Below are 20,463 nucleotides of genomic sequence, written 5' to 3' on the forward strand. Positions count from 1 at the left end.
GCTGCTCTACTTTTTAAAGTAAGTGATAAAAATATTGGGAAAAACAAAGATATGTACCCGGTTGATGACAGAAGCAAGGAGTAGCACCTAATGCCAGACAGAATGGAATTCAGGGAGGTTCGGGAATGGTTCAGTGAGACAAGAATGTTAATCTATATCGATAAAACCTAATATCCATTAAATGGATTTGACGACCATGAACCTTTTTGCACCAAGCATTTAGCGTTGAAATGTTTAAAGCAAAAGCTGTTAACTAAGGCTGTAAAGAATTTGAATAACACAGCATGATTTTATAGTTACAGATACAAGTACAAAGAATACATTTTCTATGCGGATGCCAATGGAATATTAATAGAATATGATGTAATAGGTTGTAGAGAAAACCTAACAAATCATAAAAATAGAAATTTTGTAGATTAGATATTCTGAATTAAAATTGATAGAACCATAAAACTTTTGGGTTAAAGAGAAATCAAAATTGAGATTTTAGACTATTTAGAAGTATATGACAGTTCATATTAAGCCCTATGGGAGACGGACAGTGTTTTATGCAGAAGCAAACATATATTTATTAGTTATTAAGAAAGACTAGAAATAAATGAACTGTTGAGTATTCAGTTCAAGAAGGCAGAAAAGGGCTTCCCTGGTGGCGCAGTGGTTGAGAGTCCGCCTGCCGATGCAGGGGATGTGGGTTCGTGCCCCGGTCCGTGAAGATGCCACATGCCGCAGAGCGGCTGGGCCTGTGAGCCATGGCCACTGAGCCTGCGCGTCTGGAGCCTGTGCTCCGCAACGGGAGAGGCCACAGCAGTGAGAGGCCTGCGTACCGCAAAAAAAAAGGCAGGAAAAGAATGAAATGGATGAATGAAGTAAAGATTTTTAAAAGAAGGGGTAGGACAATAAAACCAACTAACTCTTTGAAAAAGCCAGTGGAATTGATCAAATTCTAGCAAGTCTGGTTAATGGAAAAAGAGAGAAAACATAAGAGGACAACGTTAATAATTTTACATAATAATATTCAGAGGATATTTAAAAGTGTGAGATTGTTATGGGTAACTTGATTCTTATTAATCTGAAAAATATCCTAAATAATATAGTAACTAGTATTTATTAAAACTTAGAGCAGGCCAGGCACAGTTCTCAGTGCTTTGCATGCATTAACTCATAATCTTCCCAGCAGTTTTCATAAGTAGATAATATTGTTTTCCCCATTTTTCAGATGTGTTGGGTAAACTTACCCAGGGCACATAGCTGGGAAGTGGCCGAGGCAGAGGACGTAGGTGGGCCCAGGCAGTTGTGGATCCAGAGTGTAGCTCAAACCCCACTCACACAGTTTAAAGAAAAACAGCATTCCCAAAATTGTCTTAATTAGGAAATGCTGGTTAGACTAAAAGCTGGAGAAGTCAAAGGTAATCAAAGACCTAACCAAAGAGGCACACAGCCCAGAAAGTTTTGTCGGTGAGGTCTGTCATACCTTGAAAAAGTTTCTAACTTTTATATTACGTGAACTGCTGCAGAGCAGAAAAAGGATAACATAAACTTCTAAGCTCACCTTCAAGAAACCTACACTGTATTTTTACTAAATTAAATGATAGCAAACCCAATGCAGCATTATAGAGAATAGGATCTCTGCCCCCCACCCCCCAGGAATATAAGGGTGGTTTAACATTAGGAATTTATTAATGTAGTCCTCTGTGTTAACTGAGTCAGGGAAAAAATATTTCCGAAGATGAATAAAAAGTTATTTAACAAAATTCAGCATTTATTTTTTGGTTAAAAACTCTTAAACTAGAAATAGAAAGAAATTTTCTTAGTTTGAGAAAGACTATCATGAGTAACAGAAACACATCAGATTAAAAAACATATCATTGGATTCCTTTACATTAAAAACATATCATTGGATTCCTTTACATTAAGTTCAGGAATAAGACAAGTATGCCTACACTTGCCTCTGGTACTCATTTTTATTTTGAAAGTCTTAACCAGTATGATTAAAAAAGGCAAGAAATTAGGAATAAATCACTTAATATGCACAGGTGTTATGAGTGCCCACTTAGAAAATACAAAACTAAAAACTATATAAGCATTACAGTAGAATATCATTATTTGGATATCTGAATACAGGAAACATTCAAACTGAATTGTTCTGAAATTTGTTAAAATGATACTGTTTTATAAAAACATGCCAGAGTATAGGTGAAGCTGAAATGCTAGTCATGGAGAGATCCTGTGAGCCTCCTGCCAGCTGATGACAGCATGGTGGCCAAATCCACACAAAGAAATCAGTGTGGCGTGGAGTGTACTGATGACCTCAGTAACGTGATGGTCTCCTCGGTTACAAACAAATTGTGATCTTTCTCTGCCTTTATGTATTTTGGTGGACAAGAACTGTTTTAAAAACATTGAATTTCAACTATATAAATATATACCTACATACACGCATACATACTTGTGGTTTTTTAACATTTTCTGTTGTGCACTTCTTGCTCGTCTTTGTTTTAGTTTTAAGTCTACAATTAGCTTATTAAATACTGTCCATAACTCCTTCTGCTAAGGTCTCCCTGGTCATCTCTTGGTTGAATGGAGTTCATTTTCTAGTAGATCCTTGAAAAAGGGCTCATAGATATAAATTCCCTGAGTTCTTATGTTTTTAAAATTGTTTTTTTATAGCCTTGATACTTGAAGGACAGCGTGGCTGGAAGGGGAAAATCTTTGGTTCATACTTTCTTTTCTTGAGTTTCTTGAAAATGCTGCTCCATCGTTGCCTTGCCTTGTCTGTAGTTTTTGAGAAGTTTCGTGCTAGTCTGGTTATCTTTCCTCCTGGTGATCCTAAAGATTCTTAATCTAAACCTATCTAGTAGCTTTATGAAAATATGGCATCTAGTTGATTATTGAGGGTTAGATTACAGTGGTGACAATGAGCTCTTTAAATAGGTAGGTTCAAGTCTTTACATCCAGAAATAGTTTTTTTTAAGTTATGAATATTAGTTCTGTTCCACTGTTTGTTTTTGTTCCTTGGGACTCCAATTATATAAATGTTATTCCTTCCTTGATTGTCTTCCAAGTCAAGCACCATCTCTCTGACTCTTAACTTCTTTATGTCATTTTCATTTTTTTTGGTTGTTTCCCTACTTTTTTTTTTAAATGTCCTCATTTATGTTTTTAGGCTGTTTTTTTTTGGGTTACTTATAAGTTAGTCTACGTTTCTGATTCTTCCAACTTTTTCTGTTTCTCCCCTGAATTTAATCAAGTTCTTTCATTTCTTTGGGCTTTTTGTCCATTTGTTCTCAGTTTTGAACTTTTGATTCAGAGTGTTCTCCAAAATCTCCAAATGGTCGTTTGAGGATATTTAATTCAGTTTGGAGTGTTGTATTTCAGTTTCCTTCTGTTCTGCCATTGGTTTTGGTGAGGATGAATTTTCATCAGCGATACATTTGGATTATTCTCATTTTCTGTTTTAAATTTGTGGCAACCTTAAAAAAAAATTGGTGGAAACATCCTTCTGCATTTCTGTGGACAGAAATCTCCTATTTCTTAATCCACTTAATGGAATATTAAAAAATAGATTGTATCCAGAAGATGACAGAGTTGGGTCACGACTTAAAAGTACGTTATGATTTTGGAATTAAGAGATTGAAACTCTAGAATGGAATCAGATAAAGTGGCCAGTTGAAAGATAATCATACAACTATCAATATTTTTAAGTAACAAATATTATGCCCTTAAGTCACAAACAAAGAGGACAAAGATCAATAAATTTTCTATTTCAAAATGTGAAACTTCTCCCTGAAGAAAAAAGATACAGTAAATTTAAAAAACAAGCAACAGACTGGAGAAAATTTGAAACACAATAGAGGTCTAATGTCTGGAATAAATTATTGTTAAAATTAACAAGGAAAACAGCCTCATAGAAAAATGGGCAAAAGGGAAAGAAGGTAATTCATAAATGAAGAAAATAAAAGTAGCCAGTAAACGTTGGAAAATATTAGATCAGAAATAATGTCTGTCAGTTAAGGATAAGAGATCATAATCACTCATCAGACTGGAAATTGCGAATAGCCTGTGTCAGCAAAAAATCAGAAACAATGTAAATGTTCATCAGTAGTGTAGCTAGATGAACTGTTGGAGAGTCACACTATGGAATAGTATGATACTTACACAAGAAGGAGACAATGTGAGTAGGCCTGTACCTATTTAAGAAACTGAATCAGTAATTAATAACCTAGAAGGCTTGGGTTTCACCATAGCTTTTTAGATAAAACACCAAAGTCATGATCCATGAAAGAAAGAGTTGATAAGCTGGATTTCATTAAAATTAAAATTTTCTGCTCTGTGAAAGATGTGGTCAAGAAAATGAAAAGACAAGCCACAGGATGGTAGGAAAATACTTGGAAAAGACATATCTGATAAAGGACTGTTATCCAAAATATACAAAGAACTCTTAGAAGTCAACAATAAGAAAACAAGCACCCGATTTAAAAATGAGCTGAAGACTTTAACAGACACATCACCAGAGAACATACGCAGATGAAAAATAAGCCTTTGAAAAGATGCTCCATGGAAATAGAAATTAAAGCAACAATGAGATACCACTACACACCCATTAGAATGGCCAGAATCCAGAACCCTGGCAACAGCAAGTGCCGGTGGGGTGTGGAGCAGCAGGAGCCCCTGTTCCTTACCGATAGGGGCTCGGGGGGTGGCACAGCCGCTCTGGGGGTGGCTTGCTGGTTTCTTACAAAACGAAACCTACTCTTTCCGTACGATCCCGCAGTTTGGTATTTGCTTCTTGGCATTTACCCAGGTAAGTTGAAAACTTACGTCCACGCAGAAACCTGCACGCAGTTGTTTATTAGCAGCTTTATTCAGAATTGCCAAAAGGAAAGTAACCAAGATGTCCTTCAGTTGGTGAATGGATAATTCAGCTGTGGTCCATCCGGATAATGGAGTATTGTTGAGCACTAAAAAGAAGGGTGCTGTCACACCCTGAAAAGGCACGGAGGAAACTTAAATGCATATTACTAAGTGAGGGAAGCCAACCTGGAAAGGCTACACACTGCGTGATCCCAATTCTGTGACATTCTGGAAAAGGCAGAACTGTGGAACCGGTGAAAAGGTCAGTGGTTGCCAGGGGTCGTGGGGGAGGGAGGAAGGAATAGGCAGAGCTCAGGCTTTTTAGAGCAGTGGATAAATGTTGTTATACATCTGTACAAACACATACAGTGCCCACAGGAGTGAGCCCTAACGTAAACTATGGACTTTGGGTGATTATGATGTGTCGGTGTAGGTTCATCTGGTGGGATGTGGATAATGGGGGTGGTAGAGGTATGCGGGACACCTCTGCATCTTCCTCTCAATTTTGCTGTGAACCTAAAACTGCTCTAAAAATAAAGTCGATTTTTTTAAAAAAAAGTGTATTGTGTAATTAAAGTTGATTTTACAGAAAACAGATAACTGAGGGGACAGTATCAAGAGCAACAGAAACTAAAATGCAAATGAAACTCCAAAAGTATGTAAGGGATTTATATAGAAAACTGTAAAACTTAAAAGATCGTAAGTGTTAATCTGAATAGCTGGAAAAAAGATTTCACTTTCATGTAAGGAAAGATAATATTGCAGAGTTGCTACTTTAAAAATTATTAATAAATTTAATATAATTTCGAAGTCCTGATAGGACTTTTGGAAAAAACTTTCAAAGTTTATTTTGAAAGAGTAAATGTACAAGAAGCAGCAAGAAATTTTTAAAAGAAATAAGAGTAATGAAAGAAGTTACCCTACGAAGTATCAAAATGCAGCAAAAAACTGATTTTAATTAAATGGTGGTAATGGTGCAGACAGACAGACCAGTGGACCAGATCATTCACAATCAGCATATGTTTGTTTTTGCCATCTTTTGTGAATTCTAAGACAGTTTTTCAGATTTTAACACCTTTACCAAACAGGATTCATTTTACAATTGATGTAAACTATATTGCATACCATTTGCTTTTTTTCTTTCTTTCTTTGTATAAGATATGTGATGGAGTATCTTAAAGTCCGTGACATCTTAGATTGAATGAAATTATATATACACACACGTATACACACACACGTAAATGCATATTATAAAATCATGTACACACATATTCACACACATGGAATGAGACCCAACTCCAAAATCCCTCCAAGCTTTTCAGTAGAGGCTTATCTGCAACCATGATATTTGTCTTTCTTGATCACTCTCTGACTACTTTCACAATATACTGAAAATTGCATAGTAGGGTTATAAATACTGGAAAATATACAAGATTTCATGAAGTCTTTGAAAGTGGCGTTGGAGAACCATTTAATTCATCAGTAAGCCATTGGCGGATAAGAACGTGTTTTTATTTTTCAAGCCAAGCACTGTATCTAGACATTTTTCACCATTCGTTATGAAATGTTGGTCTTCATTTTAAATGTATGCACTTAAAGTGTTCTGTGTGTAATCCAGTTACCCCAGAAGAGGAAGATACCCTACATATCGTACAGGTAATGTTTTAAAAGAAAAGAGTGTATTATTCAAAAAACTGTAATGGAGTAATGACTCTCTTTGTTGGACAAAATAATGCGTGTTTGGATTTCTGCCTAACAGACATAAATTTCAGATTGATTAAATTTCTGATCATGAAAACATATAAAAATTCCAGAAGCAAATATGGGAAAATAGTTTTTAGAAAGCCCAAAGTCTTAAAGTAGGTTTTCCCAATGGGGGTGATATTGCCCCCAAGGGGGTGTAAATTGGTTCACAGGAGGTGAGAAAATCGTAGCTGTTACAATGTTTGTGGCCCTCCAGAGGGGCACAGTATATACATCAGCGGATATGCAGTGTATCTGCGGTATTAAGATTTCATGGGGAGGCAGGCAATTAGGGAGAAAAGTGTCTGAAAAGGTGCCTTAGTAGGAATGATAATGAAAAAACAGTTGAGAAGCACTGCCATAGAGGAAAAGTGGCAGAGTCTACTGTACACATACACTTTAAACGTCTTGAGTATGAAAGACGCCACAAACAAAATTTAAAGGCAAGTGACAGACTGGGAGAAAAGAGTTTACAACTCATGTAATAGAGGAGTGTAGCCTTCGTGTTTGGAGTTCTCACACATTGTTGACAGAGAAACAGCTCAGTACAGATACGGGAAGAGGACGTGGAGTTGGTGTTTGCTTTATTTACTGCAGCAGCTCCGTTTCCCAGTTTGTTGGGTGGTTATTAGATGTGAACGACCATCTGTATTTCAAAAGGAATTACACAAAACATCTTTGTGGGGCCCCTTCTGTTTTAAACGTTTCAAACTCTCGGAGGTGTCTCACCACAGAGTTGAAGCATAACTGGGCAAGGAAAAATCCATTTTGTTTTTTTCTTTCTTATAGTATTCCTGTCTCTAATTTCCTAACTATATTACATAATTAACTTTATCAGTTTTCCTTTTTAAGAATATGGGAGTGCGTTGTATTTACAGCCAAACGTAAATTTTTTTGTTCTAGCAAGATGACTTTGGTATTTTGTGTGTTTATTTAAAACATACTACAGAAATTCTCATGGTGAAATATTTAGGAATGTTTTATCAAATATATACTTTGCTTTGTATTAATGGGTATGAAATATTAAATATCCTAAATATTTACATGCTAAACCTGCCAAACTAAATTCTAAATATTAATGCTATTTTGTTATTTTAAAAGTTAATCAGAATTAAAAATGTGTCTTATTGCAGAATTATGAATTGCAATTAAATACAAGCTATTTGATCTCTGTATATTTTACTTTTGTTTATTTGTTTTCATTTGGTTTTTATTAGCAATCCAGTGGGGAGAAGATGGCCGCCCATTTCATTTTCTCTTTTATACTGGCAAACAGTCATATTATTCATTAATGCACGTAAGTATATTACATTTATGGTAAATAATATGAACTGTAAGCTAAGTAACTAATGATAGCAGAGATCTCCCTCAGCCTCAGAATTTACCTAGTGTGTTTCATAATGGACAAAAAATAAGACTTCCAGAGACAAGACAGTATGTTGAAAGGCTTTATATTTTATTAATTCATTTTTGCTAAAGGTAAGCATTAGAGAATTTATGTCAGAATAGTTTGTCCTTAAAATGCTTTTACTTCCAAACTGAGGTCATATTGGTAGGTAGATGGTCAGCTCAGTATCAGTGCGTGCGTGTGCGTCAAGGCGGGACCTGAATCAGGAAAGGGGCTGTCAGGGCGATGGGGTGCTCACCTTGGGGGAGAGGCAAGTCCTTCTCTCTACCCTTTAGTTATTCCTATACGATTTTTGCTTTTCATAGGTCAGTGTAGTGTATGAGTCTAGAATTTGGGCTCAAAAGGCCTAGGAAGTGATTTTATTACTTGTTGCCATCCAACTGTGTTTGCGTGTACTGGGAACAGGTTTTATTTTCTTTCGGAGCCGTAAGTTGGTTGATGGTGCGCGCGCACTGGGGAGTTCTCTACAGTTACCATGACAAGAGGCTGGGTGCTGATGCCCAGTTTTAAACAACAGAACCCACTTTATTTTTAGAACATGGTGTCGTTTTATTTTATTCATATATGAGTTTTACAAGTTACAGAAATTGTCCATGGGCCTTCCATCCGCAGTCAGCTCTCGGGTGGCTTGGCTCGCACGCACACACGTGCTCTGTCGAGCTGGCTGGTGTATCGTGCTCCGCAAACCCAAAGGACAAAATCCCCACTTGTCAGGTACATTTATTTCTCGGGGAAAAAAAAGAAAACCTTCTTTTCACTTTTTGTTGACCTTGGGCAAATGAGCTTCTTGCCCTGGCAGAAATGAAATGAATGATGGATGCGGAGAGTGTCTTTGCTGAGTAATGGAGCTGGGCTTCTGCTCTCCGCCCAGGCTCTGCGTACAGCCCGAGGCTGCCCAGGGACCCCTGCTGCTCATTTAAATAGGTGTGTCAAATCTGCCTCACGACGCCGCTGGTTTGATCTGTGGTAATATTTGTGAAGGTTCCATATGGACTGAGCCCCCTGCAGTGCTGAGAAATAATGTACAACGCTTCATGGTGCAGACGCAAATTTCCCCTGAAAAGGGATGCAGCGCTGCGTTTTAGCTGTCGGAGGGGATGATGGAGCTGGCACGCTAGGCCTGTCAACTTGTTACACGGATGGGTTGCATGCAGCGAAGCTGTGGAAAATCTGTGCCTTTTAACTTTTCTACTTAATCACGGTTGTAGCATTGCCTTTAGACTGTATGCTACATTAATTCTCTTCCTGCCTTCTGCCTTTCATCCCAAGTTTCACGGAAAAAAGTAAAGCATGCGGGTCTTGTAGAGGAGCCTTATCAAACAGCTGTCATCTGACAAGCCATTTGCATTTGTTTTGGCTGAAACTGAGCAACCCAAGGGCAAGATATTTTGTTGCATTCCATCATAATGAAGAAATTACACATTGTATAAGAGGCCTAACTTTATTTATGAGTTTTAAAAGGGATTGCTCAAGAAATTAGTCAGTTTCTCAGTGGATAAAATACTACCCTACTCTCGACTAGAATGTCAAATTACATCCAGTTTATAAAGTCTTCCTTTTGCGTCATATAGTTGCTTTGCATATAGGAGAGTTCTTTGGGCTTCTGTGTGTTAGTTAAATTCAGTAACTTAGGTCTGTCCATTTGTTGCGTAGTTCGACCCCCAAACACCGTGGGTTTGGTATTTGTTTTATTGTTCATCAGAACAGTTTACACGTGTAAGTTACAGATATTTTGGTTTAACTTGAGCGTGTTAATTCAGGTAATTAATAAACCCTTGTATTTTTAAAGTAATTACATGTATGGAAGAAGGCTAAATGTTTTCCTAAATATATACCAATCACTTGAGCCTCATGTGCGGCTGACGCTGTTACTCACAGCTGTGGTCATTGCCTGGCTAACGCAGGTCAGCGTCATGCTAGGTGCGGTTTGTTACTCTGAAATAGTATGTGACTAAATATTCACTGTTCAGCCCACGAGAGTGGCTTCGTAGTGAATCAGGGATCGCGTATAAAATAAGACGGTGAAACTTGAGACTGCTGCCCATGTTGGCTCCCTCCTTTGTTCTGCCCTCTCGGTGCGCGGAGGGGTCGGTTCCATTCTGTGGGAGGGTGATCCCCCCGCCGCCATCCCACCGTAGCAAGGGAGCCAGCCCCGCAAAGACTGTGGCAGGTGGGCGGGAAGTGAATCATTATTGCTACCGTTTCGCTTTGTTGATGCGGTTTCTTCCCATGTGACAGGGTGAAAGACACTAAGGCAAACTCTGTTCTCCATGTCCTGGACCGGCTGTGATTGTGTGAGCTGTGGCCGTCACGGCCGTGTTTTTTGTCAGAAAAGCACAGCTCCAAGCATGTTTGCAGTTCTGCCCGGAGGTCTTTGTGATGTCCCTTAACCTTTTTTATCTTCGGTAATAACATCAAAGCTGCTTTTTAGTATTTGGTCACTGCTTGCATGTTAACGTTGTATATTACATTGTAGCAGCGAATAAAAGATGGGCCTGTTGCAGCTTCCAGTTAAGGGTAATGTGTAATGCTTAAGTGAACACTGTTTCCAGTTAACCCGTAGTTAGTCCATCCAGTTGTTTTTGTGGAGAAGTAGGAGGATTTTGAGGGAAGAGGCGGATGAGAAGAAAGAAGCGGCTCGTTGTTCCCGCCCAGAAGTGAAGCTGTTGGGAAAGCACAAGGTGAAGGGAAACTTGCCGATCCATGGGGGCTGGGGTCGCGGACTTTGTGAGTGTGTTACATTCTAAGGGCTCATCATCAGGTTGGCTGGAATTCCTACCTTCCTGTGGCCACAACCATACACCTGTCTTCAGGTTCCTGGGAAGGTCCATAAAAACCATTTATTTTACAAAATAGCGAATAGGGTGTACATACGTAATGAATGAAGTATGAAACAGTACTAATAAGTAAATTCTTAAACAGTGAAAGGTAGTTTAAGAAGAAATAAGGGCCGTACAGAGGTTCTCAAAGGATCATTGAGGACTGAGGGGGATCCAGGCTGGATGGCCCTGCTCATCCATCTTTTTTTACCCCAAATGGATGACTTTCCATCTCCTTAATAGCCACATAACCAGTGGAACTTGTGTACTTCTCAGACGTGATTTAGAGTTTCAGCGTAGCGTTTTGGGAGCAGAAAGAAGAAAGAGAGAGTAAAAGGAGTTTCCAGAAACAACTGAACCGAAATGTAAAGGAGAGGGAAGACTTTTTAGAGGATGTGTGCGTCTGAAGTGGAGCAGGTGCTGCACCAGAGAATAGCTGAGCTGCATGTCCGGGGGTGGGGGAGGAAGCCTGCCTGCGCAGCTAAGGATAGGGCGATGGCTGTGCCCTTGGGTCCCAGCTGCCCCAGGCACCCCTGCCCGCCACAGCTGGAGCTGCCCAGGCGACCGGGCGGGGCGGGCAGGCAAAGGGGCTGCATTCATGAACGGGGCGGTCACAACCTGGGCAGTTGTGCAGGTCCTTTAATCCTAAGACAAATGTTAATTCCCGTTCACTCCTATCAACACCTAGGTTTCTGAATATCTTGAAACTCACTAAAAGTGAGTTGAAAATTATTTTAAACTCGTTGTGGGAGGTGATTATTTGACTCTGAAGTGGGAATCCTTTTGTAAAATACGATTCATTAAGACAGGGCATGGCTGTAATATAGCCTTTCCCAAAGTGCTTTCTGAGGAACCCTGGTTATGAAAGCTTCAAGAAAGGGTCTCTGAAATTAAGCTCGTTTGGGAATGCTGCATATTGTATACAGTACTAGGAAACTAATAAGGAGACACTTAGCGTGATAAAAACTCCCTGACGCCCTTCAGTAGAGAAACACTGCTGCTCAAATATGTTGGATTACGGAACTGTTTCTACCCAAAACATCTTTTAACATCCCGTGAAACCAGAGCTTGGAAAAGCTGTATAAAACATTGGAAACACGGTGAGTTGTCAGAAACATTAAGCATCTATTGACATCTTACGTCAGCTCACCTACCCCAACGTTTAAGATAAGGTTCTGCATGTCTAAAAACTATACTGGGAATTTAGCATCGTATAGAAACCTCGTTTATATTTTAGGACTAGTTTTACAGTAAACATTGGAGTATTTTCAGAGTGTTTCTATAAATTGAAGGAATGATATGGCCTTGGATGAAAGTTTTACCCTAAAAAGTATAAAATTAAGGAATAAGTAGATCATTATGCACTTAAACTATTCTGCTGAATTGGGGGGAAAAGTTTAAAATATTAAAAAGTACGAAGTAGTTCTAATCCTAATAATGTGTGTATAAAGAGGATTCATTTGCCTGGCTTATTTAGAAATTCTCCAGTTTATTTTAAGCGACTTAAAGCTTCTGTGTTCACGCAGTAGCCCCGGGAGGGGTCTGAGGCCTCCGTATATGGAGGTTCCAGAGTCAACAAGCAGACGTTCCGGAGGCTCAGTATCACAGCTCTGTGCATCCTCCTTGTCACCGGGTGGTGAATACTGAAAACTTTCGAAGCGGTGCTCTTGAAAAATGGAATTAAAGTAGTGACCCTTCTCCCAGTGAGGTATTACCAAATGACTACTTTACGACCGTGAAGTGCTTCTTTCTAGAAAGCTACAGACCAGTGCTGCCATGTGTCTGTGTGCTGTTTTAAGTTCTTTCTTGACAGCAGGAGTTAATTCAGTAACTAATTCAGCAACGAACTGCTGTTCTAGAAGTATCTTTAATATACATTTTCTCATATTGATATATGAATAATTGCCATTGTGTATCTTGTATGTTCCAAGTGTAACAATTGGGAAAATTAATTTTTAAAAACTGATTCAACTTATTGCCTCTGTTGATTTTAATCAGATTACTTCTTTTATAATGGTAAAATTGTTTTTATAATATATGGTGGAGCTTTCAGTAGTAAAAATATATGGTATCTGAGTCCCAAGCGCTTCTATGTAATTACTCCCAGGTGCGTACTTTCCCAGAGTACTTGTCTAACATGACCTATCTGTGAGATTATTTCCTTTTTTTATGTCGGGTAGCATTACACGAAGTATACGCTGTGTAGCATAATGTATTTACAAAGTGATAGCTAGGATCTACCATAGAGGTATGTCACTTGGAGCTTCAGATAAATTGCATGATAAAAACCATGATAAATGAATTATATGTATATTTACTCCAGTTGGTTTTGTATATGCAAGTAGCCAAAAGATTGAGAAGATTGTTATTTAGGACATTTATTTTCTGTGATTTGTTTTTCCCAACAAACACATATTTTAAGTCGCTTACTTTTCTGTATTGAGCTAGTATCTAAGATGATAATTACTGTTAGTTATTATATATTTTGTATATCAAAATACAGTTGACTTTTCCTATACCACCCTCCTAAGAAATGTTGTTCCGTTACCCTTCCTAAAATTGGAATTTCAGCACGGTTCATACAACCAAAGCGGAATTTGGTAGAGACTAAAAACGGCATTGCCCATGCTCTTGGAAGAGTTCAGTTAAAGCATTTCTTTCCTGTGCCCTGAGCATCTGGTATTTCCAAATTAGGCACCTTCCAAATTCGATTCATACATTATGGAAATCTGATGACATGAGGGGTGGATAGGCTTGCTTTGATTTTATGAAATATTAATCATAGCTGTGATTAATGATTCAGCATTTCACATCTGGGTTATTCCTGTCATATTTGAAAATGATACTGTTAAATACAGTATATAAACTTAGTGTAGGTGGGGTCATGCTAATTCTCTAGGGTCCCTTAAAAATTAAGTGGAAGTTTAACAGCATACCGGAAGCCAGCACTGATAATCTGTGATGTTGACAGTTCCTGGCAGTATACCGGAAGCCAGCACTGATAATCTGTGATGTTGACAGTTCCTGGCAGTATACCGGAAGCCAGCACTGATAATCTGTGATGTTGACAGTTCCTGGCCTACTTCATGCCCTCAAGGATTTTTTGGTGTAAATTAGCGCACCTCTCTTCAGGGAGTTGAAGCTATAGAATGTACTTTCCAGAGGACTGTTGTCTCTGACTAACCAAGATAGAACCTTTAGAATCTCGGGAGTGGTTTTATTATCTAGAAAAGAAAGAAACATAGAAATGATGCACCAGTAAAGCTTTTTCGACCGTTCGACTCCTGAATGCCATACCTCACCGCTGTATCATTTCTTGACCACTACTGTAGGCCAGGCGGTATGCTAAGTACTTTGCATATATTTTCCTATTTAAAGAAGTGTATGAGGGGGCTTAAAGAGCAGGATACAACTTGATGAATTACAACCATCAAAGCATGTGCCATAAGTGAATAGAACTTACCGTGTTCTAAATTTGACGTGTACTCTTCATGGGTGGTTTTCTCATATTCCACATTTTTTCTGGTGATTTTACTTACACTATTTATACATTATTATGGAGCTAAATATAACACTGGAAGGTAGTGGCAGAGTGCAAGAAAGTTTTAAGAAAAATATGGGCTTAAAAATTGCTCAGAATCACTGGAAAATGATGACACATTTAGCACCCCAAATTTTGACTTGAAACTTGACCTGTGAAGCAGATCGGTTATTTTTGTTTTAGTTGCCTTGGTTATTCCAGAAAATTAAATAGACCCTTATAACCAGATAGTGTCTTACTACCGTTGTTGGTATTCTCTTGAATTCATATTTTTAAGGTAGATTTGAAAGATACATCTCTGACTCAGGACTCTCAGAATCTCAGGGCTCTGGAGCAGCCCAGCGTGGAGACGTGGAGACTGATGCCATCCTGCTCCCACAGACCCCGAGCTGGAGCAGGCTTCCGGGGGCGGGGGCGGGGCGCACGGTGCAGGTGCACAGCGACACGCTGCTTGCACACGTCTGTCCCCTTCGTACAAGGCGGGGAGGATTCATTTTGTGGGGTTTTTTATTTTCCCTATATTTTACCTGTTCAGAGCACTTCAGAATTGCTTTCTAGAAATAGGTGCATAGAAATTTTTCTGATACACTATTCAGTTGGGTTTACAACTCACTATCTTAGCCTTTAAATATGAATTTCAGGTACCCGAACTACAGTCAAATGCGGCTTACCAATTCTCGGGAGACAAATTGTATGGTTTTAAGCTGCATAGCAGGGACATGTTCTGTATGTGGATGGCTCCTAGTCTTGCTTTCTTTAGAGTGGACGGTTTGTTTTGAATTGTCAGGTACATTTTTCTGCTGCTACAGGTGATGGATTTATACTTTGAGTATAGTTGTAGAGAGAGTTAATCTGTACCCTAAAATTGAATTAACCTCATTTGTCCCCAGAGTTCCAGTGTTTAGATCCAAACTTCAGGGTGCGTTACTTGGGGGCATCATTCAAACAGATCACTGGGCCCCCCTCCCAAGAGGTTCCTCTTGCGAAAGTCTGGGTTGGGGCCTGAGAATTTACATTTCTAACCTAGTGCTTGGCCTAGATGCTGCCGCTGTCTGCTTCTGCTGGGAACTTAGCTTTAGAATCGCTCAGCTATTGATAGTGATAGTTTCACTCTGTCAGAGATGCTCGGCCCAGTGTTACTGTTTCTAAGTGCTGCTGCTCTTCTTATTCTTCTCTAAGGTATCAGTCCTACTACCCTTACTGAAAACAAACAAAACAAAACAAAACACACTCTTACGAGTCTCCCTACTACAGGAAATGAACTTACCCTTTTCTCACCAAGAAGTCCTGGCCCATGGAGCATAATCTCGGCTTTTCTCATCTATGTTTATGAAACTCAGAGCTCAGTCTTTACATCCTTTTTCCTCCCTCCCTCCCTCCCTCCCTCCCTTCCTTCCTACATTCTTTTTCCCCTTGAGAGAAATGGATTCCTGAAAAGAGGTTGCAGAATGAAGATAATAAAATGCAAGCATTGGTAAATACAAAGGGAGTAACAGAGGGGCACGTGTATTCTTAGAGCAGACTCTGTCAGCAACATTTTGATATAATATGACGCTCTAATCAGCACCCACAAGAGGTTGTCCCCAAAACTGGAAATTATGAAGACTGTTTTAAATATGGATAGACATCTCTATGAGTAGCAAGTTGTGTCTTCTGAGATTAGCTGATGGTATTGGACGGTGTCATGATTACGCAAGAAAAATGTTTATATCATCTCTAGCTCATCCTTTGAAAACATCTGTTCCTTAGGTATTAGTATGGTAGGTTATGTGTACATTATAAACGAATACACATAGATTGGATTTGAGTCCTCAAGTTTGCTCAGTCAAAAAAATTGGGAGACAGTTGCATTATTCTGCTTATTGTAAACTCATTTCCTGGAAATCGTATTTCATTGATAACCTTTATTGCCAGATTAGTGCTTACAAAATGGTAAATTTTCTCCTACTTGCATTATGATTTAACAGGTGACATACATTCACAGACTTTGTTAGAAAGTAAACTAATAGAAATCAAATAATGAAAAATAAATATTAATAGAAAACTTTTTAAGATACAAACTACATGGTAAAGAGAAATCTTATATAAATTTTAAAATTTTTTACTGGTAACTCTCTAAGTTTAAATGCATATTGCTGTGTAAATTATGACTTTTTTAAGGAAAAGTTTTGGTTCTCTATGGAACTCTTAAGGAAAATAAATAGCTTGTATCTTTATTTCGTTTTTACGAACCTCACTGAGTTGTAAACCTTCTATAGAGTTTTTAAAAAATCATTTGAAGTTAAGTGTGTTACTATGTATGATACTAAATTCTCATTGAAATTACTCCACCATTCTTTAGTTTGAATGAGAAATAGCATTGTTAAAGAACATTTTCAGTAATCCTTGCTGTGCAGCTGTGACTTGAGGAGGGCACTTCTGAGATGAGGTGCTCATGGGAGACATAAAGGGAGGTAAATGGTTTGCCGTCTCTCTTGGTTTAGTGTATGTGTGTGTTATTTGCCACAGGAAGCATATGGAAAGCTACTAGATGTAGAAAACCGTCAAGACCAGCTGCGAGCCAAAGGTCTGTTTTCAGAAAAAACTAAAGCCAAGTAAGTTCTTTTTTGCATTAAAATATATGAGAAAATTAACTAAAAACATACCACTTATCATTGGTGTATTTTAGGCATACCTAAAGCCTAAAAATTTGTTCATTATTTCAGCATTAATCATTAAAATTCCAAATAATAGGTGATTTTTTTTTTGTTTGGGAGGATGTAAGTATTAAGGTTATTATTTTTATATTACTTCATTCTAGATTTGTATGTTAAGTGGCACTTACTGTATTTCAATATTATTTCTTTAGAATTTTTGTGTATGTAACTGTGCATTTATATGCCCGTAGATATACATATGTGTGTGTGTGTGTGTGTGTTTTGTATTTGAAGGTTTGTGCTTCCATTTAGCAAACAGTGATAGATTAGATCCATCGACCTGACCAACCAGTTTTAAATTTGGGGCTGGTTATTCACATATTTCTTCCTATGAAAAAGACACAAGTTTTTGAATATACCTAGTTTTAGTTGTAAATACTACCCGTAACCTTTTATTTGGATTTCATTACTACTTTAGTCCATTGACAGATTAACTCTGTGTCTGTAACATACCCTTTAAAGTAAATTATGAAAAGCAAGCACAGTTTTAATTTTTGAGAAATCTAGTGACTTGAGTATCATCAGATGGGTTCCCCAATGCCACGTCTAACTCTGCGAATGGAACATTTGCTAGACTGGGTATCTTTTCTAAAGTAGATTGAGGAAATGAAATAATGTGTCTCAAAAAGCATTCACTTGGATGAAATTTTACAGCTATATAATACAAAAATGTGTTTCCCAATCAAGAATCGCTACTACTTGTGGGATCTTTTGTGATATAACTCATTGTATGGTTAATTTAAAAGAGAATATAATGTGATATTTTAACAGAGACCCGATTGGCAGCAGATGGCTGATTAAGGAGGAACTGGAAGAAATGCTAGTGGAAAAACTGTCAGATCAAGATGTGAGTAATTAATCTTTTTAATTTAAGGGGACCTGTGCCGTAAGATTGTAGACATTTGCTGTATTTAGGATCCTAATAGTAATGTTCCTCAGAGGCAGGTGTTCATAAGACGGTTTTCCTTTTAAAACATGTGGAGCTGATTTCTGCCCTGGGAGGGTCAGGAAGGTGCCTGGTCCCCAGACCCTCCTCCACAAGTGCACTTGCATCCTCTGCCCCTTGTTCAGGGGCGCGTGGCAGGTGTCATTTTTCACCCCCTTCAGTAAAGTGGGTGCTAATTTTACAGGCTAATGATAAGCGTAAGGGGCTGTTACAGGTTAAGTAGGAGAGAAATGAAGCGCATGGTTACCTTCCTGACTTACCAAATGCAGTATCCACACGGCCAGTATGTTTCATCGTGGAATCGGCAAAACTGCCTGTATCAGAATCACCTGGAATGCTGGTTACAAAATGCAGTTCCCAAGGTTCAGACCTCACGCAGAATTTCCATGGGTGTCACCCAGGAATCCACAGTTTCAGCAGGCTCCCCCAGTGAACGTTAAAGCCTAGGAATGTGGTGACCCCTGCTTTAGGTCTTAGTCTGATTCTGTTTTTGCTCAGTGTTCTACTATATGCCAGTATTATCACAGGAAATTTGATGTTTTAAATGTGTTGATGTTCTAATTTTAGATTATTTCTGGAAGATTGGAGTATAGAAAAATTTCACAAATTGTTCCAAGAAAGGTTTTTTCCTTCCGTGGCAGTGGGTAACATTGTTAATACCTTGCTGCCGTGTAGATTTCAAGTCATATGCTTAAATTGCTCTTTTCTTCATTTAACATATTGAAGAAATTAATGTTTTGGAAAAGTTGCAATTTGCTTAACTAAGGTGTTGGGCATTTGGTGAGTTAAAGATCTGAAATTAATTTCTAATATCCTAACTGCCAAGTCAGTATCACTGCACGTGGATCCAACTGAAAAACCTCTCTTTGCTCCTTCATTGAATGAACCATTTCAGTGTTCCCTGTTTTCTGGCTGCTTTTATTTTTATAATACAGGTTTGTTTGTTTTCATTTTGAAAACATCCCAAGGACTTTGTTATAGGTGTGCAGCTATGAACACAAAACAACCAAATATATAGGTATCTTTGTACCTTGGGCAGCTGGCTGTTGGAAGAAATCCTGAAGCTGATGGCTGGTGTCAAGATGAGGAAGGCAGGGGTAGTCAGTGATGTCTTGAGCCATGATCCCAGTTCACAGGCAAGGCTGGGTCATACCTGTAGTTGCCTCCTTGTGTGTTCAAGGGTATTACAGCCGGTGCAGAGGAACTGAGAGCAGCTGAGGAAGGACAGGCCTGTGAATGAAGGTGATGGAGCTTTACCAGGCTGCGTACCACAGGTGGCTAGCAGTTCACTCTTCCTCAGACAGTTGCCTTCTCCAGTATTGTAACATCACAGGAAGCAATGATTGAAGCGGCCCTTTTAATCTTACTTGTGAGATTTTTATACATTTCAAATTATTAATGGCATATTTTCACTGTAAAGGCAGTGGTAACAAAGATGAGTATGATTTTTAGGGTTGGCAAAACATAAATAAGGTTATCAAAGACTGGGTTTCACACTCCACGCTAAGGATCTCAAGTATCAGTTGTTTCCTTCTGCATAAACACTTCAGAGTGATTACTCTGGCTTCTAATTTTAAGGGGTTAATACCAAGTTGTTTACTTTCTAATCACATGTTCAAGAACTATTAAAAAAATGCACTGAGTAGCAAGGGTAATTTATTTCAAGAGGTTGCCCTTTAAGTCAAGTATCTCTTGAATTTTTAAATAGCTTGATTGTTCGGTTTTAAAGGAAATCATAAACATTAAAGTAACACAGCTTGAACAGCTAAAGATACATTTGCCAAATGTATTATGAAATGTAGTTTAAGAGGTACGTTTTCTCAAAATCAGACTCTTCCCATTTTACTGTACGAAACTTGCTGCAAATTATTTATGAAGCGCCTCTTGATGCAGTTCTAAGAAGAGAGTAGAAATTATACTTAAAGATCATCTAAGTATTTTTTTGAAAGTGAATTTAAATTTCACCTTCATGTAATCCTGATACAGAGAAACGGATTTTTCTTTGAACGATAAATCTCTTTGTTTCTTGAAAGAAAAGATGGAGCGCTAACGGTACACAGGGGAAGTGCTGCATCTGCGCGGTTTTAAAAGGAGCATGAAGTTGGCGGAAGTGTCATCCTGTCAGAATTCGTCAGGAAAAGCAGCATTGGAAAGATCAAGTATATAAAAGTAGAAAACATTTAGCAAATGCAATTACACTTGCGTCTCCTAATGAATTTTTATTGTCTGCAGTACGCACAGTTCATTCGGCTGCTGGAGAGGCTATCGGCGTTGCCGTGTGACGCGGCTGAAGAAGAATTTGTGGGCAGGTTCCGCAGGAGTGTAACCATTCAGTCGAAGAAACAGCTGATTGAGCCTTTGCAGTATGATGAGAAGGGTGTGGCCTTCAGCACAGGCCAAGGTAACGCACCCGTGGAGAGAGAACACCCCCCCCCACCCCGCCCACCCGCCGAGGATTG

General features: G+C 38.6%; 1 protein-coding gene across 4 annotated transcripts in view; it reads left to right on the forward strand.

Annotated features, from left to right (window-relative positions):
• MRPS9 (mitochondrial ribosomal protein S9) overlaps nt 1-20,463 on the forward strand; it is a 111,224-nt gene that overhangs the window by 16,769 nt on the left and 73,992 nt on the right. For all 4 annotated transcript variants that reach the window (XM_024743796.1, XM_024743797.1, XM_024743794.1 and 1 more), the window contains exons 5-8: nt 7,812-7,891; nt 16,871-16,956; nt 17,830-17,905; nt 20,237-20,405. In XM_024743796.1, the coding sequence (XP_024599564.1) occupies nt 7,812-7,891; nt 16,871-16,956; nt 17,830-17,905; nt 20,237-20,405 (411 nt within the window). The remainder of the gene's footprint in view (nt 1-7,811; nt 7,892-16,870; nt 16,957-17,829; nt 17,906-20,236; nt 20,406-20,463) is intronic.

Source organism: Neophocaena asiaeorientalis, unplaced genomic scaffold, assembly GCF_003031525.2.
Source record: "Neophocaena asiaeorientalis asiaeorientalis breed wild unplaced genomic scaffold, Neophocaena_asiaeorientalis_V1.1 scaffold114, whole genome shotgun sequence".
NCBI classification, from domain to species: domain Eukaryota; kingdom Metazoa; phylum Chordata; class Mammalia; order Artiodactyla; family Phocoenidae; genus Neophocaena; species Neophocaena asiaeorientalis.